Source organism: Nelumbo lutea, chromosome 5 (genome assembly GCF_056320005.1).
Source record: "Nelumbo lutea isolate HS-2025 chromosome 5, American lotus-T2T, whole genome shotgun sequence".
NCBI lineage: Eukaryota > Viridiplantae > Streptophyta > Magnoliopsida > Proteales > Nelumbonaceae > Nelumbo > Nelumbo lutea.
This window is the reverse complement of record NC_142688.1, coordinates 85,896,996-85,923,562: the sequence shown is the minus strand read 5'-3', so window position 1 is coordinate 85,923,562 and position 26,567 is coordinate 85,896,996. Positions and strand designations below refer to the sequence as shown.

Genomic DNA, 26,567 nt, shown 5'->3' with positions numbered 1-26,567 from the left:
CTTTATCCCTTAAGCCCCTTCTAAGACCAAAGTCCCAGTTGAAACCTAAAGAGGAGGGCTCTAGAAACAATCAGTAGGCTTCTTTTGAAGTCTAGAAAGAGAAAAGAGCAAAGGGAGTTGAGATTTTAAGGGGTACCGCCCAACCAAATATCTTCCAAAAAATGGATTTATTGCCATTTCTCACATTAAATTTTGTGAAACTTAGGAAGGTAGGAAGTACCTCGTTAATGGCTTTCCAAGGAAAAGGGGCAGAAGAAAGAGGCTACACCTTTGCATTGCATCCATTGCCTGAAGCACCATGATTGGTTACTATAACTTTGTGCCACAAACTCTCATTCTCTTGAGGCAAGTCACAAGTGCCATGGCCATTTTCCAAGTAGAGCATTATTCCTGTGCTTACTATGACCTCGTTAATGGCTTTCCAATGAAAAGGGGCTGAAGAAAGAGGCTAGACCTTTGCATTGCATCCATTGCCTGAAGCACCATGATTGCTTACTATGACTTTGTGCCACAAACTCTCATTCTCTTGAGGCAAGTCACAAGTGCCATGACCATTTTTCAAGTAGAGCATTGTTCCTGTGTATCAAATTTCCTAAACCTAATCCCCCTTGGCTCTTTGGTCTACACACTTTCCCACTTCACTAAGTGATCTTTCCTTTCTTCCCTCGGTTCCCAAATGAAATCTCTCATGATTCTCTCTAGCTTCCTTGCTACTTTGGTTGGGATTTGGAAAGTGGAAAGAAAATAGGTTGGAAGATTTTCCAGAATCTATTTAATCAAAATAATCCTTCCCCCTAAAGAAATATAACTTCTCTTCCAAACTGCAAGCTTCTTTGCAAATTTCTCCAAAACCGGTTTTCAAAAATTCAGAATTTGGGTTTCCACGTAGGGGTAAACCTAAATAGGTTGAGGGCCAAGAATCTAATTGACACTCCAAACATTCAGTCAGTGCTTCTACCTCCTCTTGTGAATTTATCCCAACCAAAAACTCTTCCCCAAGTTTAAATTCCTCCACTAATTGTCAATTCCTTCCTCACAGAAAATGATAATATCATCTGTAAAGAGTGTGTCACAATCACTTCCTGCCTCCCTACTCTTCATCCCCTTAGGAAATTACTTTCATCTGCCTTTGTTATCATTCAACTTAACACATCAACCTCCATGATGAAGCGCATAGGAGAGAGGGGGTCCCCTTGCCTCAGACCCCTCTTTGTTGGAAAGAAGTCTCTTGACAGTCCATTAATCAGAGTCGAATAATGGCAATAATTGATGCAGCCTCTGTTTAATTTTCATCTTCTATCTCCAAAAATCAATTTCTCCATAATCTCTAAAACAATGGAGTAGGAGAAAAAACAGGTGAAGGGGAGAGTGGAAGGAAACTTCCTGCTCAACACTTTCACAAGCCTGCTTCTATTTGTTAAGCTCAGCTCATGATTCAGCCCAACTCCCCCATCACTGATAACCTGCCCTCACAGCCTCGCTCTTGATTTGGCCATACGCTCGACCCACCCTTGTCCGTAGGGGTATTGAAGTCTGTTTGCAGCTGTGGCGTTCTTGCTTCATTGGGCACAATTTTTAAGCCTGCAGTTGAAGCCTCTTCAAAAAGCAACTCCATCCCAAACTGCTCGTCATCCCATCTTTTACTAGCTTTGGAACTGTTAACGCTTCTACGAATGATGGTGAACTGTGAATCACTCCAATTGCTAGAATCTTCATCTTCTTCCCCTTTCTTCCTATTGCATCTTGGGTTGGGTTTCTCTGGGGTTGTAGACAACAACTCTTGCCTCGATTTCCATACCAGGTTTGAAACTTTCTGGATTGAAGTAGATGAGGATGTCTCTCCACATTGGCATTACCTCTCCACTTTGCTCGTGGCTACAGGTTCCCCTGTTACAGGGAAAAGAGAAGGTGATAGATCATCATTGTGATCTACCACTTGGAAGGCTGAACCAGCAGGCTGGTTTAAGAAAAGGGTCATTTCACTCCGGGTTCTCCAACCTAGGCCTCCAGTCACGAGAATTTAAAGTGTCATGTGGTTGGGCTACCAGGCCATTAGTCACTCAGTTCATTCGAGCCCCCAAGCCAACTGTCCCTTCTGATGTCACCTTTACATAATCTCGCAGCCATTAAAATTTTCTCGCTTTATCCCATTACAGCCCTCGGTTTGAATTAATTCCTTTCTTCATAAACCTCCACCTTCCTTTCTTCTCAAGGACTCTTACCCTTCTTCTGTGATATTTTTTTTGCTGCCACATTATCTCTACTTTCCACTTCTTCTTCCCCACTAAATTTTCGACATTATCTCTACTTTCCACTTCTTATCCATTAAATTTTCCCAACTCACCATCCACAACATTAATTCTATGATTTAGACCAATAAGAGTGTCAGCTGGTTTGGTTCCCAACTTCCTAGTCTCCCACAATAAGTCTAGTGCATACTTTCTCTGAGAAATGAAGATTCCATGCTTGGACCTTGCAACCTCAATCCCCAAGAAGTATTTGAGCTCACCAAGATCTTTGATTTCAAATTCTTGCTGCAATGATTTTTTGAGAGCATCAATCTCCTTCAGATCATTTCTTGTAACCACTATATCATCCACATACACAATCAGAATTGGCACAAGTGCATCTCTCATCTTCACAAAGAGGGTGTGATAAGACTGGATTTGTGTGTACCCAAACCAGGTGAGTGCCCCTTTGAACCTATCATACCAAGCCATACTCGACTGTTTCAGGCCATACAATGATTTTCTCAATTTACAAACCTTTCCTTTACCAACATTTTCATAAAGACCTGTTGGAATGTCCATATAGACCTCCTTCTGCAAATCACCATTGAGGAATGCATTTTTAACATCAAAGTGAAATAGGGGTCATGAATAGGTGGAAGATCAACATCTTAGCAATTGGTGCAAAGGTTTCTAGATAATCAATGCCATAGGTCTGAGTATACCTTTTTGCAACCAACCTTGCCTTGTACCTCTCTATCCTGCCATCGGCCTAGTACTTCACAGTGAACACTCATCTACACTTGACTATCTCCTTGTCTGGAGGAAGATCAACATTTTCCCAAGTTTGGTTTTTAACCAAGGCTTCCATCTCTTCTTGTATGGCTGTTTTCCACTCAGGTTTGGAGAAAGCCTTAGTAGCATTTCTGGGTATAGACACAGAATCCAGGGAAGAAAGGAAAGCTCGGTAGGAGGGTGATAAGGCATTGCAGGAGAGATGGTTTGAAATGCAATGGGCTATACACTTTCTCTTCCCTTTGTGAAGTACAATGGGAAGTTCAAGGTCAATGGGATCAATTGCAACAATAGTGTTAGGTACATGAACATTATCATCAGAAAAAATAACAAGCTTAGGCTTAAGGGTAATACCTGGAACTGTATCTGCTTAATCTGGAGCCTTAGAAGTACTGATGGAAAGTGGTGCAGGTTCTATTGGTTGAGACTGTGGAATCAATCATTGTCTGGCAGCGTTGATAGTGTCGTGAGGCTGCTCGTAGTGGCTCAGGTAATGGAACTGATGGAGGTGCTGCTGGTAAAACTGGGGGCACAAAGGAAATAGGAAGAGGAACAGACTGTGAGTTCTCCTCCCCAAGACTCTCCCCCTAAGGAGAACCACTCGAGAAAAAGAAGGTAGACTCAATAAAAGTAACATCCATAGCGACAAATCTGCTCCTCAACATAGGGTCATAACAACAATATCCTTTTTGGTTTTGAGCATACCCAAGGAAAACACATTTCTTGGCCTTAGGATCCAATTTCTTGCGATGAGGGCCAAGAATGTGAATAAAGGAAACACACCTAAAAACCCTCAGAGGTATGCAAAACATCTCCCCATCTAGAAAAAGAGGACTAAATGTTACCTTAAACCCCAAAGTACGTGAAGGAACTCGGTTAATCAAGTGTACGACTGTAAGAACTGCATCTCCCCAGAAATGAATAGGAACTGAAGCACACACCATAAGACTTCTTGCCACCTCCACAATGTGTTTATGTTTTCTCTCTACTACTCCATTCTGTTGTGGTGTATATGCACAACTACTCTGATGAATTATACCATGTTCCAAAAGATATGTGGTCAAATTCTTCTTAAAATATTCTCTGGCATTATCTGATCTGAAGGCCTTAGTTCTTACTTTAAATTGTGTGAGAACCATATGGTGGAACTGTCGTACCAAGTTAGGATCCTCATCATGGGATCTCATCAAATATGCCTAAGAATACCGTGTATAATCATCCACAAACAAGAGGAAATAATGATAGCTACCCATGGAAGGAATATGATATGAGCCCCATACATCAGTGTGAATAACATCAAAAGCAAAAACACTTCTTTTATTACTTGGTAAAAAGAATGTCTACAATGTTTTTCCAACTGACAACTCTCACACTCTAAGGTAGATAGCTGGATTGGCTCAAACAACTTTGGAAAAAGGAATTATAATGAACTAAAGGAAAGATGACCCAACCGATTATGCTAGAGCATAATCTGACTCACCGACTCTAATCCACTACCATTGCTGCTGCTAACATGGTGGCTCTAATGTCTCGGGATCTCATCTAGAAGATAGATTCCATTCACGTTACGACCACTCCCAATCATCTTCTTTGACTCTAAATCCTACAAAACACAATTACCAGGAAGGAAGGTCACTGAACAATTCAAATTTTTTGTCAAAGAACTGATAGAAAGAAGGTTGGTATGAAGTCTAGGGACATGTATGACAAAAGATAAAGTAATGTCATTGGTCACTCTTACTGTTCCCTTCCAAGCAATGGAAATATGAAAACCATCTGCTATAGAACTAGAAAGGGTAGGTTTATTATTCATGTGCTCAAATGCTCTTGAGTCTATAATCCAGGGAGGTCCCTCCTTATCTTAAGTGGATGCAAAATTTGTAGTTGCATATGAACTACCTGTATGAGCAAAAGAAGTGGTATAGTTGGCTCTTGCACTCTGTTGTCCATCTGAAAGGCTAGAACCAGTTGCATCTTTTTTACTCATAAGTTGTCCAAACCTCTCCAGTTTTGTTCTAACAGCTGCTACTACAATGGACTCCCAATCAGTTTATTAAAGGGGGGGGGGGCGAAGAAGAGTCTCCTGTAGTGGCCACATTGCATTTCCCTTCTTGTTCTTGATCTAAGCAGGTATGAGATATGGATGGGGTTTCCAACAAGTGTCTCTGGTATGCTTAGACTTCTTACAATAATCACACACTAGGTCCTTCTTATCCTCCCTCCTAGTCTCACTGCTCCCCTTGTCTCCATTTGGCTTAGGTTTGGTTGTACTAACCATAGCATACTGGTCAATCCTGGGCTGTCTCAGCATGACATTCCTCCTACTCTCCTCTCTAGAAACAATGGCATAGGCTTGAGAGAGTGTCGTACTCTCTCTAGAAAGGATATGCTGCCTAGCAATGTCGAATTTAGGGTTTACCCCTGCCAAGAACTCAAAAACCCTATTTTTCTCTACCAGTTTCTGATAGGTTGCTGTATCATTTATACTTCCCCACACCACTGTTTCTAAGTGATCTATCTCCTACCAAAGGGTTTTCAGCATGGAGGAATACACGACAAAGGGTTTATCTCCCTGTTTTATACTAATCACCTAATTCCGTAACTGATAGGCTCTGGCTATGTTTTGCTTCTGAGAATAGGTTTTAGTCACTCCATCCCAAATCTCCTTTGCAGTATTAGCCCATAGAAAATTTTTGCCAATGTGAGGTAACATAGAAATTGCACCACCAGGACATCACCATGTAATTCTCTTGTAGCCATCGAGAAGAATCTGTATCAGGTTTCTTCTCCTCCTCCCTAGTGATGTACCCTAATTTCCGCGGGCACCAATAGCCATCTTAGTTGATTGTGCCCATTCTAAAGAATTTGTACCATCAAGCTTCATTGTAGTAATGATTCCAGACCCAAAAATAGCACTACTACCTCCAATGCCTAGTCCCATGGTACTGGTGGATTTCAGCTTGGTACTCCAACTCTCCATCTTACTTCAAACAGTTCAACATTAAGAAAAAAAATAGGTTGAGAGCCTCCAAGAGCAATTCGATCTCATACACAGGAACAAACCCTTCCAGAAGAAGAAAACCCTATCCGGAGAGAAATCTCTCTCCTCCCACTATCTCCCATTAGAGAGAAAAGTGAATCGGCCACTCCAGGAGGCCAAGAAAACTCCAAAAACCTAACCACCCCCTACATAAAAACAAGAGAAATCCAATGATAATTGAGTGCCCAAGATCATATCAAAAGTCAAGAGTCCAACTTTTCTAGGACTCTTCCTAGTACTCCAGTTCTTCCTGATTTTGATGCCGAAAAGTAGATCACCTTCTTGATGACTAGATCCCACTAAAAAAATCCAAGAACTGGGTAATTTGTAGTAGATCGATCAGCCCTTTTTCACTTCATGCAGTTGACTGATCTAGGGCTGCATGAGAAAACTTCAAGAACCCTAGCCAAAGCTCTGTTACCAAGTAGAACACTGCTGAATTAAAAAATTATGAAAGAAAAAGTATTTTCTTGAAGAAGAGAAGAAAGCGAGAAGAAGAGAAGAAGAGAACTTGAGAAAGAAAAGAGAGCTATATCTTGCCACCCCTTCACTTAATATTTATATTAGAATTATAAGAGTACAATGACTACCATGCCCTTATAGGGCGGCAAACACTAAAAAACACATAAAAGACTTGAAGAAAAAATAAATAATGGACCCAACATAACTGTATCCCCACTTTCTATCTAACAATTGACATAAAACAACTACTAAAACAGCACAAAACTGACTTTCAACAGTTAGCATTAGGAACCATCCCTCTACATTTCTTCTTTGTCCAACCTGATAGAGCCTTTCTTCCACCTTCAAGGTGTTCTTCCATCCTGGATGTTTCACTGACTGTGTTGCTCCATCTACAAAGCCTTTGAACCAGCTTACTGCATCAATCTCCACAAACACAGTTTCTCGTCTTCCTTCTTTGATCCTTTGTCTTCCTCTGCTTCTAGTTTCCTCGAACAGAAAGTTTTTGGCCTCAGTCCTTGCTTCCTCCCTCCATTTCATTGCAAGCTCAAACTCCATTTCAACCTCTATTGTTTCATCAATTGCCTCTTAGTTTTACAAAGTCGATTGCTGGAGGTTTCCATTCCATGATTACCCTTTCCTTTTCTTGAGCGGATTGTGTCACTTTCGTCCAAATTCTAACTATATCATTCACTGAGTAAGCTTGAAAGACTTCCATTGTCTCTATCCAATGTGCAACTTTTATCTTTATGGTATCAATGGTTTCCTCCTTGGGTCTACTCCTCTTATTGAGAATCCTTCTGTTCCTTTCTTCCCAAAGTTTCCGGCCAAATACTTTGGTTAGCTATATCTCGTTAAAGATGAAGAGCATGCCAAGGAAAAAGGGGAAATTATAGAATGATAAGAGTCCTGTAATACAAAGTCAATGCTTATTTAGAAGTCATCTTTCATGTTTACCATTATATAGGAAGATTGCAAATGAATCATCATTTCTTTTAGAAGTCATCTTTCATGTTTACCATTATATAGGAAGATTGCAAATGAATCATCATTTCTTTTTGTACTTGGGTATGTTGTGGAAAAATATTAATCGATATGGTCATTGATGGTGGGAATGAAGTTAAATGTTTCTTCATGAGTAACTATTAGATGACTTGGGTTGAAAGATTAAAAGTACCCCACTCCATACGATGTTACATAGGTTTGAAACCAATTCTTGGGTGTTGCAACAAGATGCTTGGTGATCTTCACATTATGGAACTTTGAAGAAGAGCTATGGTGTAATGTTCTGCTGAAGTGCTGATGATTATGACTAGCATCTTTCTTGATGACCTAGATTATGTCTGACATGTTATCCTTGATCAACTTAAAAATACCTAGATTTTTTTGGCAAAGGTTCATTCTTAAACAGTGCTTCCCCTGAATGATATGAATGTCCACCAAATATGCTGCTTCTTCCAATAGGGTTCCATTCCTATGGGAATGTGGAAGAATTGTTGGGCCAAGAACCCTGCTGGGGGACGTCCAAGAAAGATTCTCAAGTCAGGAATACAAGTACAACCACAAAGGACTTGTTGGAGCCCAACAATGAAAGGTGTAACCACCTTTTAACTTGATAAGGTCTAGCTTGTCATGGGAGCTGATGCATGCAACCAATGGTCCAACCAAAACCTCCAAACCTAGCCCAAGTGGATAGCAGGACAGGTTCAGTTATCTTCTTTTGGGACTAGGCATTTGTTGGAGCCAATCTGTCACTGACGGCCTGGTGGTGCTTACTCACCTAATATTTCAACCCAGGCCTATATTGCAGAATTTAAGATGCCAAGATAATATTCTAGGGGTGAGATGATGTTTTTAGGTTTTATTTTATTTAGTTGGTTAGGTTGTCATTAGGGCTAAGATTTATTTATAAAAAGTCTTTATTTATCCATACATAGTTATGTTCTCTTTCAGTTTGGAGTCGGTATGAAGTATTGAATTCAGTCTGTTTTCTGCTATTATTGGTGTTACTGCATTTGAGCAAGAGTTCTCTCTTGGTGGAGACACCTTCAACCCTTTGTCTGCCTGTCTGTCTGTCTGTCTCTCTTTCTCGCCCCGTTCCTTACTTCCTTCCTGTCTTTGTTCCTAACCTCTCTTCTCCTTCTTCCTTGTTTCTTTCCATTTCTGCATAAAACATCACTAAAGAAGCTACCAGTCTGATATGTAGGCAGCATATTCTCTTTTTCGGATTCATTCTTGAAAGACATCTAATTGTGAAGTGCTAATATCCTTTATGTTTTTTTTTTTTGGGATCAACAAATAGTCCAACTACAATACTTTCTGGTTGTTAGGAGTGGCAAAGGGGCAGGGCAGCCCTCCTTGTCCCTGCCCCCTAGCCAAGATACTCTATGCCGTCCTCACTCGGCACCCAGTGGAGTGGGGCACCCACTCCCCATCCCTAAGGAATCCTCAAATTTTTCTTGCCCCAAGCAACCACCTAAAAATACATCTAATTTGGGGATATTTTTGAAATAGTATTATGGGAATTTGGGGGTATTTTAGAAATTGGATTATGGGAATTTGGGGGTATTTTAGAAATTGGATTGTGGTAATTTGGAGGTATTTTAGAAATGTAATTATAGGATCCTAGGATTTTAGGAATTTGGGGAAAAGTTAGTGATATTTTAAAAATTAATATTAAACCAGTTTTTAAATGGTGGAGGCGTACACTTGGAGGTGTGCCTCCAGGCCAGACACCCCAAAAATGCCCTTAGGCGTAATGCCAAAGGTGCTGATACCTTTGAGACGTACACCTTATATGCCTTTTTCATGAGACGTGCTAGAGGTGTACGTCTCACGTCTCATGCACATTTCATATAAAAAGATAGAAAAACAAGAAAAAAAGAAAAGAAGAAACGAAAAAAAGGAAAGGAAAAGAAAGGAAAGAAAGAGAAGAGAAAAAAGAGAAAAAGAAAGACAAGACCCCCCTTTCAACTAGTGCTATGCATCTTCATTCTTCTTAATATAAAAGGTTTTTATTAAAAATAAAGAAAACTTCTTCCTCCCCCCCCCCGTGTCCTCCTTCCTCTTCATCCCCCTCCTCTTAAGGAGGCTTATGCCTCCCATGTTCTGAACTACACCGCATGCCTCTTGGTAGTGGAATGTCTTGCATCATGCTTTCGCGTTTTCAAACATTGTATTTGTTAGAATAATGTTAAAATAATGTAGTTGCAGATGTAGGGCCTGTTTGGCTAATTAAAGTGTTTTTTATTTCTGTTATGTATTGTATTTAGGGGCACAAGGGTCTTTTCCCTTGTTATTTCTGCTGTCCTATTTATAGTAAAATAAGGACTGGCACCGCCAGTACTGTTACATTGCAAACCTTCTCTCTTCTCTCCTCTCTTCTCTTCTCTTCTCTCCTCTTCCTCTTATCTCTGGCCAACCACACTGTCAAGATGGTATCAGAGTGGGAATGCTGATTAAAAGAGAGCAGATCGATCAACCCTACTGTTAAGAGAAGATCGATCAACCCAAAGAACAGATCGAACAGACTAGCAGAACATAAATCTGATTATGGACTACAGAATAGCTACAATTGGTATAGTTCTCCCTAATTTTCTCTTCTTTACTCTCCTTGGTCATGTGCCGAGTGAAAACCCTATGAATCTGGGGCGACTGAATGCAGTCGAACCTGTGTAACCCTAGTTTTCTTGGATCGTGTGATCCTGTTCATGTGTTAAGACAACTGTAGGTCAAGGATGACCTGTCTTCTGAATGGTTTGAGTTAACTATAAGTAAGAAGGATTTCTCCTGCTGATTAGTGGCTGTTAGACATTTTGGAATTCTGGTAGGTGGGGACTGTTAAAACTATACAGGTTTGAAATCTGCCGAATATTACCTCAGTTTTTTGTCCGGAATTTGGTACTGTTAGTGCTCAATCTGGTTGGTAAACCCGAGTGTGTGGGTGTGAACTGAGTGGAGCATTGTTTTGTGGAGTAAGGAGGGGTCCTAAGTCCGGTGTTTGGGACTGATTAACTACTTGACCATGTCGATTGAGAATTCTGCTACTTCAGAGATCTCAGGGAGCCACAATGGAGTGAGTGGGGGAATGATATGAGCTTTCCCATGGCTGTCATTCTTTTTGATGGTCTGAATTACCTTGAGTGGTCTAGGGGAATAAAATTCTACATCACTGCTAGGGGGCGAATATGATACATCAATGGGAGAGTAAAGGAACCGAAGTATGGAAGTGCTGAGCATGATAGGTGGAACCAAGAGAACAGTATGGTGATGTCTTGGCTCTTGGTTTCAATGCTGCCACAAGTAAGGAAGACTTTTATGTGGTCTGGAACTGCTTGTGAGATATGGGAACAAGCGAAGTCCACTTATTCAGAACAGAGACACTATGCCAAGATATATCAACTACAAGCTGAATCTTCTACTTGCAAGCAGGGGGAGAGGAGTCTCTCGATGTACTATTCTGATTTGACATCAATATGGAAAGAACTTGATCACTATCAGAATGTGAATTGGAAGTGTGATGAAGATGCAAAGGCCTATAAGTCACTTGTATCACAACAATGAGTGTTTGCCTTCCTCCTAGGGCTGAATCCGTCATATGAGTCCATCAGGGTACAGATCTTGGGCAGTAAGGACTTGCCATCAGTCTAGGAGGTGTATGCCTTGGTGCAGTCAGAAGAAAGCAGAAGAAGTGTGATGAATGGTGTAGAAGGGGAGTCAATTGCCCTAGCGGTCTGGGGAAATTCAAATACAAATGTCGGAGGTGGCTTTAAAAGGGGTGACACTCAGAAAAAATCAGAAGATAAAAGCAAGCTTTGGTGCACTCACTGCGAGAAGACACGACACACGAAAAATACATGTTGGGATCTCCATGGAAAACCTAAATGGGCATAGGATTTGGGTAGTCAGCACCGGATCAGGGCAAGAAACTAGGCCAACAGAATCAAAAAAGGTATAACTCAGCTAATATGGCATCGACAAAGACTAGTCCTTCCGTAACTCAGGAGAGACATCCCGGTCCTGACCCTAAGGAAGATATTATCAACTCCTTCTGTGAACATTTGTAATTGTATGGTAGGACCCTCCGCTAGGTGGATTCTGAGACTACTCCTATCTCATTTGCGTCTACATCAGGTAATGCCACAGCCTTCCATGTGTCATCTCATACTGATTCACCTTGGATTATTGACTCCGGAGCCTCAAATCACATGACCGGTAAGTCAAATTTGTTTCAGACATATAACCTTCTCTCTAGGAGAGATAAGGTAAGACTGGCTGATGGTTCTTTTTCTACCATAGCTGGCCGAGGCACCATATCTCTCCCACTTGGCCTTACTCTTCCTAATGTCCTGCATGTTCCGAACTTACCTATTAATTTGTTGTCCATTAGTGGTCTTACTCACTATTTGAACTGCTCAGTCACCTTTTTTCCGTCTTCATGTGTGTTTCAGGATTTGACCTCAGGGAAGACGATTGGTAGAGGAAGCATGGTGGATGGTCTCTACATATCGGAGAATAATGCTGGTCTAGTGGCGACTGAGTCCACAAGTTCGTCGAGTGAGAGTCAGGCCTATTTATGGCATAGTCGTTTAGGTCATCTTTCTTTTGAGTCGTTCAAAGTTATGTTCCCAAAGTTGTTTGAGTCCTTGTCAGTGAGTCAGTTACAGTGTCAAACTTGTCAGTTGAGTAAGCATTGTAGAAGTTCTTTACCTTTATGAAATAAAAGATCTGAATTTCCATTTCATATTGTTTATTTTGATGTTTGGGGCCTTGTTACTCTACCTACTGCAACTGGCTATAAGTATTTTGTTACTTTGATTGATGATTATTCTCGATACACTTGGATTTACCCTATGCAATCTCGAGATGAAGTGCCACAAATTGTGAAAGATTTTCAACGCATGGTGTTCACTCAGTTCCAAACGGAAATTCATATCTTCAAGTCGGACAATGCAAAGGAATATTTCGATAGTGATCTCATGAAGTTGTTTGCTTCGAGTGGGTCACTTCAGCGAAGCTTTTGTGCCAGGACACCCCAACAAAATGGTGTGGCTGAACGAAAAAACCGTCACCTTCTCGAAGTTGCTCGTGGCTTGCTGATTCATATGAATGTGCCAAAATAGTTCTGGATGGATGCAATATTGTGTGCGACATATATCATCTATCGCATGCCCTCTCGGCTACTAGAGTATAAGGCCCCACATCAACTCTTGTTCCCTATAACCCCCACTGTCCACCATTCCGATGCGTGTTTTTGGGTGTCGTTTTGTCCACAACTTGTCACCTACTCGTGGTAAACTTGACCCTCAGGCTATTCCTTGTGTTTTTCTTGGTTACCCTTCATCTCAAAAGGGGTATCGTTGCTATGATCCCATTGCCCGCAAGTACTATGTTTCCATTGATGTCTCATTCTTTGAGAGTCAACCGTTCTTCTCGGTTTCTCCTCAGGGGGAGAGTAGGGTTGAGGAGAAACAGGCGATGACTCAGATTCAACTACCTCCTTTACCCGATCCTCCTCCGTTCTGGGTTTTTCATTGTTGCCATATAGGAGCCAGCAGAGTTCAAGAGCCGTGGAGCCGGACACTATGCAACCAACATCATCGGATTCACCCGAGGTAGATCCGTCTCATCAGCCTGGTACACTTGCTTCCATTGCTCATGTTGATTCACCTGTCACCAATGATCTTAATATTCCTATTGCTAAGAGAAAGGGTGTTAGATCTTGTACCACTAATCATCCTATCTCTAATTTTGTGTCCTATGAGCATGTTTGACCTTCGTTCCGTGCCTTTCTCTCTTCTGTGGATAGTGTCCCTGTTCCTAAGACCGTGGCAGAAGCTTTGTCAAATCCTGAATGGACAGATGCAATGCAGGAAGTAATTGATGCCTTCCACAAAAATGGTACTTGGGAGTTGGTAGATCTTCCTGAGGGGAAGGAACCGGTGGGGTGCAAGTGGGTGTTCACAGTGAAACACAAAGCTGATGGAACTGTTGAAAGGTACAAGGCTAGACTGGTAGCAAGAGGCTTCACACAGGTATATGGAGTGGACTATGTAGAGACTTTTGCTCTAGTAGCGAAGATGAACTCCATCCGGATTCTCCTTTCCTTGGCAGCAAATCTTGACTGAGATCTTCACCAATTGGACATCAAGAATGCCTTCTTGAATGGTGACTTGGAAGCGGAAGTGTACATGATCCAACCCTCAGGGTTTTGTGCCAAAGGAAATGAACAAAAGGTGTGCAGGTTAAAAAAGTCCCTATATGGGTTGAAACAATCACCTCGTGCTTGGTTTAGTAAGTTCCATTTAATAGTCCAACAGATGGGATTCAAACAATGCCAGTCAGATCATACCCTGTATGTAAAAAGAGGTGAAGGTAAAATTGCAGCTCTTATTGTGTATGTGGATGACATTAGTGATCACAGGAGATTGGGAGGCTGAAATCTAGATACTAAAACAATTCTTAGCCACTAAATTTGAGGTGAAGGATCTAGGCCTCTTACGATACTTTCTTGGAATTGAAGTTGCCCGCTCTCACAAGGGCATCTTTATTTCCCAACGGAAGTATGTACTAGATCTACTAGAAGATACATGCAAGTTCGGGGTAAAACCATCTGATTCACCTATTGAACCTAATCACCATCTGGGAGACAATCAGGGAGAGTTTTTAAAAGATGTAAAGATGTTACAGAGACTCGTGGGGAGACTTCTGTATTTGTCTATGACCAGGCCTGGTATTGCCTATGTAGTGGGTGTCCTTAGTCAATTCTTGCACAACCTGAGGACAACTCACTTTGAGGCTGCAGAGAGGATCTTGAAATATCTCAAGAAGTTTCCTTGAGCTGGTTTGTTGTTCCAGAAACACAGTCACTTAAAAGTGGAAGTATATACTGATGGAGATCAGGCTGGAGCAGTCAATGACCGAAAGTCTACCAGTAGTTATTGTGCCTTTGTAGGAGGTTATTGTGCCTTTGTAGGAGGAAACTTTGTCCCATGGAGAAGCAAAAAACAAAGTGTGGTGGCTAGATCCAGTGCTGAAGCAGAGTATAGAGCGATGGCTCATGGGGTTGCAGAAATCATGTGGATAAGAAATTTGTTAGGTGAACTGGGTTTCGCAGTAAGCAATCCTACGTCACTCTACTGTGACAATAAAGCTGCCATCAATATTGCTGTTAATCCAGTTCTGCATGATAGGACGAAACACATTGAAGTGGACAAGCATTTTATCAGAGAGAAACTTGAAAGTGGAGAAATGCGCACACCATATGTCAGCTCGGAAGATCAACTTGCAGATATCTTCACCAAAGGTCTTCATCATGTGCGGCACAAAGATTTGTGTGACAAGTTGGGCATGATTGACATCTATGCTCCAACTTGAGGGGGAGTGTTAAAATAATGTTAAAATAACTTAGTTGCAGATGTTGGGGCCTGTTTGGCTAATTGAATTGTTTTTTTTTCGTTTTTTTATTTCTGTTATGTCTGCTATTGTACTTGGGGGCACAAGGGTCTTTTCCCTTATTATTTTTGTCGCCCTATATATAGTAAAATAAAGGCTGGTGCCGCCAGTACTGTTACATTGCAAACCTTCTCTCTTCTCTTCTCTTCTTTTCTTCTTCTCTTCTCTTCTCTCCTCTTCCTCTTATCTCTGGCCAACCACACTGTCAAGAGTATTAAACTTAGGGATGTTTTACCAATTTACCATCGGGTCCGGGGAATTATATGCAAACCTCGTCCCTTGTTTGGGACAAAAATATTTTCCCCATCCCCACCCATCCCCATTTAAGAGTGGGGGAACCCACCCAATTCGGAGTGGGGCGGGGCAGGCCCCCGCTCTTATGGGGAAAATTTCTAGGGAGTTGGGATACAAACAAATCGAATAGGATGCAAATCCAATCTAAAACATTGTAGATCTGATCGGATCTCATAAATATTGATTTGAATTCTAATTTGATCAAGATGTTGGAGATCCGAATCCGATCCAATCCGATTTAACTTTTTGTTTTATAAAAATTAATAAATTCTTAAAAGGAAAAGAAAATATAACTGTTTAAATAAAGACAAACAAAAAATACAAGTATTTTTTCTACTATTTTCATCAATATATATATACATGTTTTTTACATAAAAATAAATAGTATAAAAATTACAAAAATGTAATATAAATAACATATTTATAAATAAATTAATAACATATATACATATATATATAATATAAATAAATAAATAACATATATATCAGATTAGATCCTTTCGAATCGGATAGGGGGTAATCCGAATCCGATCTGATCCGAAAATCTGAAACAGGGATATCCGAATATTACAATATGGGATCAGACTGGATCGGATCATGATCCAATCCATTTGCACCCTTAAAAATTTATGTATGCTTCTTTCTTGTTATATTTGTTCCCTCATGAATTTATTATCTTTCAAGAAATAAATGGTACTCTGAACCAGTAGCAAATAAGCTAGAGAAAACTATGAGGAGTTTTCTATGAGAGCTGGGCGAGAGGAAAAAAAAGATCACTTAGTGAGTTGGGAAGTTGTGTCACTTGTGTGTGGAAGGAATGATTTAGGGGGGTTAGGAATTGGGAAGACAGATGAAAGAATATAGCTTTATTGGGAAAGTGGGGTGGATGCTGCCAATTGAGAAAGAAAAGTTGTGGCATAAAGTGCACCTAATGGTGACTACCATTTGCAGGCTCATAGCAAATTGATGTAATGGGATGCTGGCCTGTTCTCAAAGGGTCACTAGGGTTTCTCCTTGGGAAGCAATATTTAAAATCCTTCCATCTTTCCATTTTGGCTTAGGGTATGATGTTTGTGCTGGTAACTGTGAGGTTTTGGGAAGTTACATAGCTGGGGGATTCTCCTTCAAAGACTGTTTTCCCATTTGCTTTCAGTTGTCTTCTTTAAAGGGGGATACAATCTCTAAGTCTGGTTCTTTTTCAATCTGGGAATGGGTTTAGTTGGGACTTGGGTTTTAGAAGGGGTATTATGATTCTGAACTTCTTTTTGTCACTAATTTGTTGCAGTTGTTAGACTGTTTTTGGAACCTTCCAGCCTGGATAGTAGAACTTGGTCTTTTAACCCTTTAGGGTCCTCTTGTGCTTCCTTTTTCAGGGTGTTGAGCTCTCCTTCTCATTGCTACCTTTTGTTGTTAAGAAATTTGGTGTCGCCCTATTTGTCTGAAGTTCAGGGCCTTTTGCTGGAAAGATATACACCTTTGATAATCTCCATAAAAGGCCTTCTTGGTGTTTATCCTTGAACTGGTGTGTTCTTTTCAATCCATTTACTGATCTCTCTCTCTCTCTCTCTCTCTCTCTCTCTCTCTCTCTCTCCCTTTCTCTTTAAATAAGATCTCCAGCTCATTTGTTCCTGTTGTTTGGGAATGGTTCTTTTCTTTGTTTGGGTGCAGGTGGAATGTACCAACCCACACTGTTGGACTCTTTCCTCCCTCAGCTTTCAGGCGACTGAATAAAAGAGGAACAACAACGTGGAGAGTGACAAAGGAAACAATAGTTTGGACAATTTAGGAAGAAAGAAATGCAAGAATTTTCAAGGGAAAAGGGAGAACAAGAGAAACAATAATTAAGTTTGTTACAGTTAGTGCAGCACAGTAGATCAAAATGATGGACCTATTCTCACCATTTTCCACTGTTGACATTTTTAGGAAATGGAGAGAAGTGGAGGGATCTTCATGTAAGATAGAAATAATATCGAAATATTTGTTGAATGCTGGAAAAGGTTATATCAAATTAAACTTTGTTGGGATTAACGGGGGAAATCAAGGCTTTCAAGAGGGGGTGGGGGGAGTACTTAGGGATGAATTAGGTGTATAAGTACATTGTATTCAGAATTGATTGGAGAAGGGGATTCACTAAGAGCAGAAGCCATGGTTGCACTGTTTGGATTCCAGAGGGCAAAAGATAAAAATTTCAACAAGCTGATCAGAGGACTATCTGAAAGTGGTAGTAGGATGGCTATAGAATGGAAAGGAAACATTATGGGCCTACAGAAATGAAATGAAGTTCAAGTTTTAACTGTGGGAGGCAAGTGCAGGTTTGATTGGTGCATAGATCAGTCGACAACATGGCTTATACATTAGCAAAGCAAGGGGCACCTACAATCAATTATTCTGGGCAGTTTTATAATTTGAATAAAAAAGGGGGAAAGATGGGCCTGCAGAAATGAAATGAAGTTCAAGTTTTAACTGTGGGAGGCAAGTGCAGGTTTGATTGGTGCATAGATCAGTCGACAACATGATTTATACATTAGCAAAGCAAGGGGCACCTACAATCAATTATTCTGGGCAGTTTTATAATTTGAATAAAAAAGGGGGAAAGATAGTCATCTATGCTCTCAACTGGCTGTATGTTTCATTCTATTTTATGTTGATATTTAATGAATGATTGGATTTTTTGTTGCTTTAAAAAAGAAGTAAATGCTATTCATTTTTATGGTCCATTCTTATTTGATCTGGTGGACCATTTATTAATATTATCTTTTTCTTTTGTTGGAGAAAAACTATAGATATTGAGACTTGCTCGAGGGCTTGGAGATTTTCTACTTGTTGGCATTCACACAGATCAAACAGTCAGGTAACCCCTCCTGCAGGTTCTATATTATGAAACTATTTACATGAGTTTATGAAGAGAATGCAACTCAAGCAATTGTACATTATATTCATAATGCACAAATACACGTTAGGAGGGGCTATTAACAAATCCGGGCATCTGGTGAAGGCTTTTAATGTTGTTTGGGTTTGAAATCTGAGCCTAGATCATCAATCAATTCTTTAGATACAAAATTGATAACTGCAATTTGAAGAAAGACAAATTTCATTTGTTCAGTTGGGTGGTTCTTTTCAAAATTTTATTTTATTTTTCTCATTCAATCAGGTTTTTTTTTTTAAGGTACTGGACTATTTGATTGGTCCAAGAAAAATTATTCTGAGAAATTTGTGCTGGATAGAGTGGAGTTCTCACCATTGGTCTCTCTCGATATAAATCCTGTTAGTGTTGGGCTATTTATCTGCTGTTCTTGGGGATTGTGATATGGAGCTTTTTTGTTCTCAGAGGTGTTCTATGAACCATTGGCTGAGCTATTTTGGATTCCATAGTTGGCCAATTTTAGGTCTATTTGGGTCTCTCTTGAAAGATAACCAGATTTATTATTTTTTTTTTGAAAACTGTAAAATAAAGTGATTTCATTAATAAGATCAACTACAAAAAGCCCCTGTACAAAGAGAAATGAACAGAGGATTTACAAAAAAACCATCTCATCCCAATACAGCCTCAATCCCCCCAAACAAAAACAGAAAACTATCCATTCCTTACAAACAGAAAACTAAATTCAAAAAATACACTTGGATGTATGCCTTTAAACATCAGGTGTATTTCCAGCCATGAGTGGATCATCCCCAGAATTTTCCTTGGTATATCCTCTTTTGAGTTCTGAGTTCCTTCAAATATTCTGTTATTTCTTTTATTCCACACAGCCCACATAACAGCAGCGAGGATGATGCTCCATGTCACCTTTCCAGCCTTGCTAAGGCCTCCTGTCCACAAAGCTTCTATGAGTCCCTTTACATCCGCTGGGAAGCACAGTTTAGCCTCAAATAAATCCACCACTCTCAACCAAACCCAGTGGGTAAAATCACAGTGTAACAGCAAATGACTAGAGGGTTCTACATTCCCACTACATAGGGGACAGGCCAAGTCTGCCACTTCTACCTCTCTTTTGGCTAGGTTCTCCTTGGCTAGGATCTTGTCCAACACTGCTGACCAAACAGAAAAAGCTATCTTTGAAGGAACAACTTTAATCCATATTTTTTGATTAACCAGTTAGAGGAGTTAGATGCAAAGGAAGAGCAAGGCTGATTTGGGGAAAGGGATAAAGAGTTGAGGTGGGAGTTGAGGAAAAATCTGGAGGATCTGCTTTTTAAAGAAGAGATCAGTTGGAAGCAAAAATCCAGACAGATGGGTGAAGGAGGGAGACGGGAATGCAAAATTCTTCCATGCTATAGCTAGTGGTAGAAGAAAGAAGAATTCCATTTCTAAGTTGGAGATTGATGGTATAACTTTAACCCAACAAAACAATATTGCAGGGGCTTTTGTGAATCATTTCAAATCTTTTTTCAGGAGACCCTTAAATGAGAGATTAAGGATTGAAGGTTTCGATTGGTCCAGGCTCCCTGAAGAGCTGATTGAATGGTTGGAAAGAGAGTTTGAGGTGGAGGAAATAAGGGATGCCATTTTCTCTATGGATAGAGCTAAAGCCCCAAGACCTGATGGTTTCACGATGGATTTTTATCAAGACTGCTGGGAGATTATTAAGGATGGCATCCAGAATGTGTGCTCAGAATTCTTTGAAAGAGGGGTGATTATTCCTGGTCTGAACTCTACTTTCATTGCATTAGTCCCAAAAACGGAGGGAACTTGCCACCCTAAGGAGTTCAGACCAATCAGTTTGGTTAATAGTCTCTACAAAATCATTGCCAAGGTTCTCTTGTGTAGAATTAGAGAGGTTCTCCCCACAATCATTTCCCCTAACCAAGGTGCATTTGTGAAGAATAGACAAATTGTGGATCAAATATTAATAGCAAACGAGAGTGTGGAAGATTTCAAAAGAAATAGAAAGATAGAGTTGGTGTGTAAATTGGATTTAGAAAAGGCTTATGACTTGGTTGATTGGTCTGGTTGGAAGTGCTAGGGTCTTTTGGTTTTGGGCAAAGGTGGTGTAAGTGGATAAAAGGGTGCATTAGGACTTGCCACTATTCCATTTTGGTGAATGGTAGGGTGGTGGATCACTTTCCAGCTACTAGGGGTATTAGGCAAGGGGACCCCCTGTACCCCTTTGTTTTTACCCTAATTGCTGAAGTTTTGGGGATGATTATGGAGAGGGCAGATTCTAGGGGTCTGGTAAGTGGTTGGAAAGTTGGGAGAGATGGGGTTTAGATCACTCATTTACAGTTTACGGATGACACAATTTTGTTTTGCGGAGGGGATGAGATTAGGTGGGTTAGAAACTTAAAACGGGTGATTAATGTCTTTGAACATGTGACCAATTTCAAAGTCAACTTTGATAAGAGTTGTGTAATTGGTATTAATATGAGGACCGGAGAGGTGGAAGAAAGGGCCCAAATATTGGTTAATATGAGGACCGGAGTGGTGGAAGAAAGGGTCCAAATATTGGGATGCAAGATTGCACAGTGGCAATTGAAATATTTGGGACTTTCCTTAGGGGATAATCCTAGCAGAATGGACTTTTGGAATCCAGTGATTGAGAAATTCACAAAAAGGCTAGCTTCATGGAAGAAAAACTATCTATCTTTGGGTGGTAGGATAACGTTGATTAAATCAACCTTGGCGAACCTCCTGATATACTTTCTGTCTGTGTTTAAGATTCCTGAATTTTGAGGGAGTGTGTAGGGTGTTGGAGAAACTCATGAGAGATTTCCTATGGGAACCTGGGGAGGAGAAAAGGGATCGTAGAGTTAGGTGGGATCTGGTAAATAGAGATAAAAAAGATGGTGGTCTTGGCTTGGGTAACTTGAAGAAGAAGAACGAAGCCCTGTTGGGGAAATGGTTATGGAGACTGACAAATGAAAAGGATAATCTGTGGGCTAAAATAGTCTTTAAGTATTCATGGTCAAGAGGCAGACGGCTGGGACACGGGTGTTTCATCTAGAGCTACAAGAGCTTCCCCTTGGAAGTCTATTCATGCTATTCTTCCTCCTTCCTTTTATCAGGTATGACCTTTGCTTTTGTAATTCTGTAAGATTTTGGGAGCATATCTGGGTGGGTAACACACCTTTGAAAGAGCAGTTTCCTTCTTTGTTTTCTCTCTAAAGGTTTAAAAATGAGCCTATTGCTACTTTCCTAACCTTCTCTAATTCTGGCCCTGTTTGGAACCTAGGCTTACGGAGGCCTCTCAGAGACTCTGAATTGGATTCCATATCTAATTTGATTAAGATTCTGGAGGAGGTAGTTGTTGACCCCTCTAGATTGGATAGTAGGATTTGGGCTCCTACTCCTTTGGGTATTTTTTCATGCTCTTCTTTCTTTAAGGAATTAACCCATTCCCAGAGTATGTGCTTTATGCTGGGAAGCTATCCTAGGAAAGTGTAACACTTGTGACTTACTTCAAAAGAAAAGGCCAAGATGGTTTTTATCCCCGCACTGGTGTATCTTATGTAAGAGGAATGGTGAGAGTTGTTATAACTTATTTTTTTCCTGTCCTTTTGTTTCAGAAATCTGGTGTTGGTTTTTCTCTCTTTTTGATTGTAGGTGGCCCACTCCTCCAAGTGTACAAAGCTTGTTTAACTCTGCTCTAGTGAGGGGTTTAAAAAAGAGAGGTAAGATCTTGTGGAGATGTGTAAGAGCAGCTATATGCTGGACAGTGTGGGAGGAAAGAAATCAACAAACTTTCTAGCAAAAAGAAAAGAACAAAGAAGCCATCATTGATTTAATCTACATTAGGGTGGTTCATTGGGTCAAGTCTAAGAAGCTTTTTGAAGGCTTTTCAGCAGGAGATATCATTAGAAATTGGAAAGAAGTTGCCTGGTCTGCTTGTTTGATCAATGCCCCTGTTTCAACTTGGTCTCTTCCAACTATGGGGTTCACTAAATTGAATTTTGATGGCAGCAGCAAAGGGAACCCAGGTCCTTCAGGTATAAGAGTGTTTAGGGATGAAGAAGGTCGAATTATGGCCATGTTTTCAGGGCTTATAGGTTGGGGGGATTCTCTGAGAGCTGAAATTTCAGCAGTATTAGAAGGAATAAAAAGAGCCAAACAGCTGAATATTTGGAAGCTGCTGGTGGAGGGTGATTCTAAACTGGCTATTATCTGGCTGCAGAAGGAAGAGGCTAGTTTATGGAAGTTCTCGAATGAAAAAAAGAAAATTTACCAGCTCACTCATGACCGGAAAATTCAGTTTCAGTGGTCCAAGAGGAGTGCCAATTCTTTTGCAGATTATCTAGCTAAACAAGGGGTGGGAAGAACTAGTTTCTTAGGGTGGGGTAAGAGATTTTACCCCCCTTCTTGTTGTATCTTTTGTCTCCTTTTGTTAATAAAAGTTTCTGTTATTGATAAAAAAAGAGATGTCTTCCTCATCTGAAACAACTTTAAAGAAAGAGTTCACAGAGAATACCCCTGATTTCTCAAAACTCCACACTCTTTTATCTTCCCCTATTCCTGGTATGTTTGAGTCATACAGCAGCTGGAGTCATCTGATTAGGGAAGAACCTCCCAATCATTTAAGTTTCTCCTGAACTGGGGGTTCCAAGTGCATTGCCCATTGTCTTTCCAAACAGTCAGCAATTGTTGTATTTTTGTTTGTGGAAATTGCAAACAGATCCAGAAATTCATTCATTAAGGGTCCTCCTTTACACCAGCCATCCTTCCAAAATTGGACCCTTTACCATTTCCCACTTTGTATTTAATGCCCTTCAGAAACTGGGGCTGTATTTTTTGAATTGCCTTCCAGTTTGAGCAACTGTATGGAGAAGCTATTTCCTCTGTTTCTCAACCCCTGCTACTCGTCCCAGGAATCAAAATGCCTTCTCCACAAACATTCTGTCTGTTCATTTAACCTCCATAGCCATTTACCAAGCAGAGCTTTGTTTACCTCTCTTACTGATCTAATCCCTAGGCCCCTATTTGCCTTGGAACAGAAAATTTTCTTCCAATTCACCAAGTGGCATTTTGATTCCTCCCTCTAACCCCTCCACAACAAATCTCTCGGGAATAAAGATAGGTAAAAGACAGGGAGGGAAGGCAACATACTTTTAATGAAGGTTACGTTGCCACCATTTGATAGATATTTTGTCTTCCAAGAGGCTAGTTTCCTGTCCACCTCCAAAATTGGTTCCAATATAGTTTTGGATTTACAACTTTCTCCCAAAGGCATGCCCAAGTATCTAGCGAGAAGCTTGCCAACCTTGCATCCCCACAACCATTAATTCAGTTTTCAAGATGTTGACATGTAATCCTGACACCACCTCTTACCATCTTAAAATGGCATTCACATTCCAGAGCTGTTCCCAAGAAGCATCACAGAAAAATAAAGTGTCTTCTGCAAATTAAAGGTGAGCTGTCTCCACCTCCCCACTGCCTACTTTAAAACCTTCCAACAGACATCCCGACCGGGCTCTTTCTACCATTCTGAACAAGGCTTCTGTCACACAGATGAACAAGAGGGGAGAGAGAGAGGGTCCCCTTGTCTCAGACCCCTAGAACTTCTAAACATTCCATAAGCACTGCTGTTTATCATAACTGAGAAGAAGATATGCACACTTTTATCCAATTTCTCCATTTTTTTCCGAAATTAAACATTTTCAGCATATAGTCTAGAAAGTTCCACTTCACGTGATCATATGCCTTCTCCATATCCACCTTGCACAGCAGACCCGCTCTTTCACTTTTCTTCCTTGAATCTATTAACTCATTTGCAATAAGAATCCCATCCACTAGCAGCTGGTACCCTATAAATGCCCCATGAGATTCTGCAATCAGATTTGACATCACCTTAACCATTTTATTAGCTTACACTTTAGTCAATACCTTGTAGATGCTACTAATTAGGCTAATTGGTCTAAAATCAGTCAACTTCACTACCCCCTTCTTTTTTGGAACTAAGGTGATGATTGTGTGCTTTAGGCTTCTTTCTAGAGTATCCCTTTCATGAAATTCTTTTGAAACATTCATCACATCCATCTTCACAATTTCCCAACATTTCTTGTAAAATAACATTGTGAATCCATCTGGACCCGTTGTCTCATCACTCTCAAATCCTTTTCTCACTTCCTACACCTCTTCGTCCATAAACAGCTTTTCCAGATCACTAGATTGCTCGGTTGAAAGGGATTCCAACTGTAGACCTTCTAACAGAGGTCTATGCTTCCAATTTTCTTTGTACAGATTTTGTAGAATTTCACTGTGCGGGCTTTAATCTGTCTTTCCTTCTCTATATCTACTCCTTGCACTTCCAGTTTTTTATTGTGTTCTCTCCTTCTTGCACTAGCCATTTTATGGAAGAACTTTGTGTTGCTAACCCCCTTTTGCAGCCATAAACATCTTGACCTCTGCCTCCACTTAATTTCCTCTTTATATGCTAGTTTGTCATACTCCCTTTTTGCCATGTCCCTTCTTACTCTTTTCTCTCTGCAAATATTTCTACTTTCCTCTTTCCTATCAATTTCAGCAATTACCTCCAAAAAATTCTTCTTTTTATTCTCACTTTCTTGTAATACCTCTCTGCTCCACTCTTTAATATTCTGTTTTAACCCCTTTAATTTTTTTGCTGAAAATGTGGCTTGTTGTGTCTTCAAAGTAACAACCAGCCCACCACTCAGCTACCAAATCTAGGAATCCTGGTTCCTCAAACCACGAATGCTCAAATCTGAATGGTGAGTGTCCTCTTATTACCACCACAGTCCAACATTACCGGTGCATGATCTGAAACAGGTCTTGGAAGTGCCTCCAAGGTCAGATTTGGGAAGAAATCCTCCGACTCTGTTGACCCCAACAAAGGTAAGTCTATCAGCTCCCATCTCTTCATGAATTCTGCAAAACCCCTCATTCCCCTCCGTCCCTTCTTCTCATAAGAAAACCTGATTGTATTAAAATCCCCACCTATAACCCAAGGATGACTCCATTTTCCCCTTGTCTCGTCCAATTCTTCCCAAAACAAATGTCTCATACCCTCCTCATTTGGACCATAAACCACAGTCAAGACCCATTCCCAATCTCTGTCCTATGACTGGAGAAGCAAAGAGATCGAGAACTGCCCTACAATTTTATCCTTCACTAATGCCATCTTAGTGTCCCACACCGCCAAGATCACCCCCCCGAAGATCTTTGAGCTGGTAAGGTCACCCAATCACAAATTCGTTCCCCCCATATGCTTCTCACCACTGCCTGATTCATTTTTTCCATATTCGTTTTCTACAGACACAAAGCATTTGGATTTCCATTTCTTTAGAAAAGCATTTGCAACCACCCCCCTACGGCCTGAATACAACCCCCTTGTATTCCACGATACTAACTTGAGCGACTCCATCTGTACACCAAAACCTATAACTTCTATTTACAGTTAACCCTCTCAACAACCTTCCACCTTTTTCGCCGCTCCTTTCCTGATTTCTGACCTCTACTTGCACTTCCAACTCTCTCTATTTTGATCCCAAGGCAATCTAAAGAGTTTCTTTGTTCTTCTCCCTCTAAAACTCTTTCAATTTCTTCTAGGTACTTCTTTTGTCACTCTTTGAGTCCCTTCATTGACACCCCTAGAAAATATCCTATGCCTAGGAGTTTTGAAAAAACCCAACTTGAGACTTCCACTCCCTCTTCTAACGTTGGTTGATGTACCCTCTGCTCGTTGTTTATCCATTCTTCCCTCCCCTCCACCATGACAATTGCAAGTGGTTGTACTACCTCTTGTTTCACCTTTTGTCAGTAACTTCTTTTCTCGTGTCCCTTGTTTCGCCTTGCACTCCTTCTTTTCTATTTCCCATCCGGTCTTCCCTCATTTCCTTTTTTCGAGAGCCACCTTTACTAGACCCCAGTCTAACCAATCCAGACCGTTGACTGGTTCTCCCACAGCTGACCCACTTCCTGGTCCTCCATGCTACCTCCTCACTAGAGTTTGCAGGTGGGCTCGGTCTCCCAACATCTCTTCCCTTTCTCATGTCAGAAGATTTGTGTGGGGCCAACTCTGTGCCCATTGGGGTTTTTCCACTACTATTAAAAAATTCGGGTGGGAACATGAATGACCTAAATCACCTTCTTCCCTCGTGCCTTCTTGATCTGCTCCTCCCTCTTCAATGGCCTAGATCACCCCATCAATCTTCTAGTTGTGGAGACTCTGTAACTTGATGTATTTTATTAGTATAGTCCCTATTGTATATTACTTATACATTATATTCTTCTTTTCTCTTTCAGCTCTATATGGGCATTCTTGTAATTGTGTACATCTTTTAATATATAAGAGACTCTTTGAGGTGGGGATTGATCATTCTTGACACCTCTAAGATTATTCTTG

General features: G+C 40.6%; 1 protein-coding gene across 1 annotated transcript in view; it reads left to right on the top strand.

Annotated features, from left to right (window-relative positions):
* The window catches only part of PECT1 (phosphorylethanolamine cytidylyltransferase 1), a 66,231-nt gene that overhangs the window by 17,647 nt on the left and 22,017 nt on the right, over positions 1-26,567 (top strand). The window contains exon 5 of the mRNA XM_088945063.1: positions 18,057-18,124. Within this exon, the coding sequence (XP_088801189.1) occupies positions 18,057-18,124 (68 nt within the window). The remainder of the gene's footprint in view (positions 1-18,056; positions 18,125-26,567) is intronic.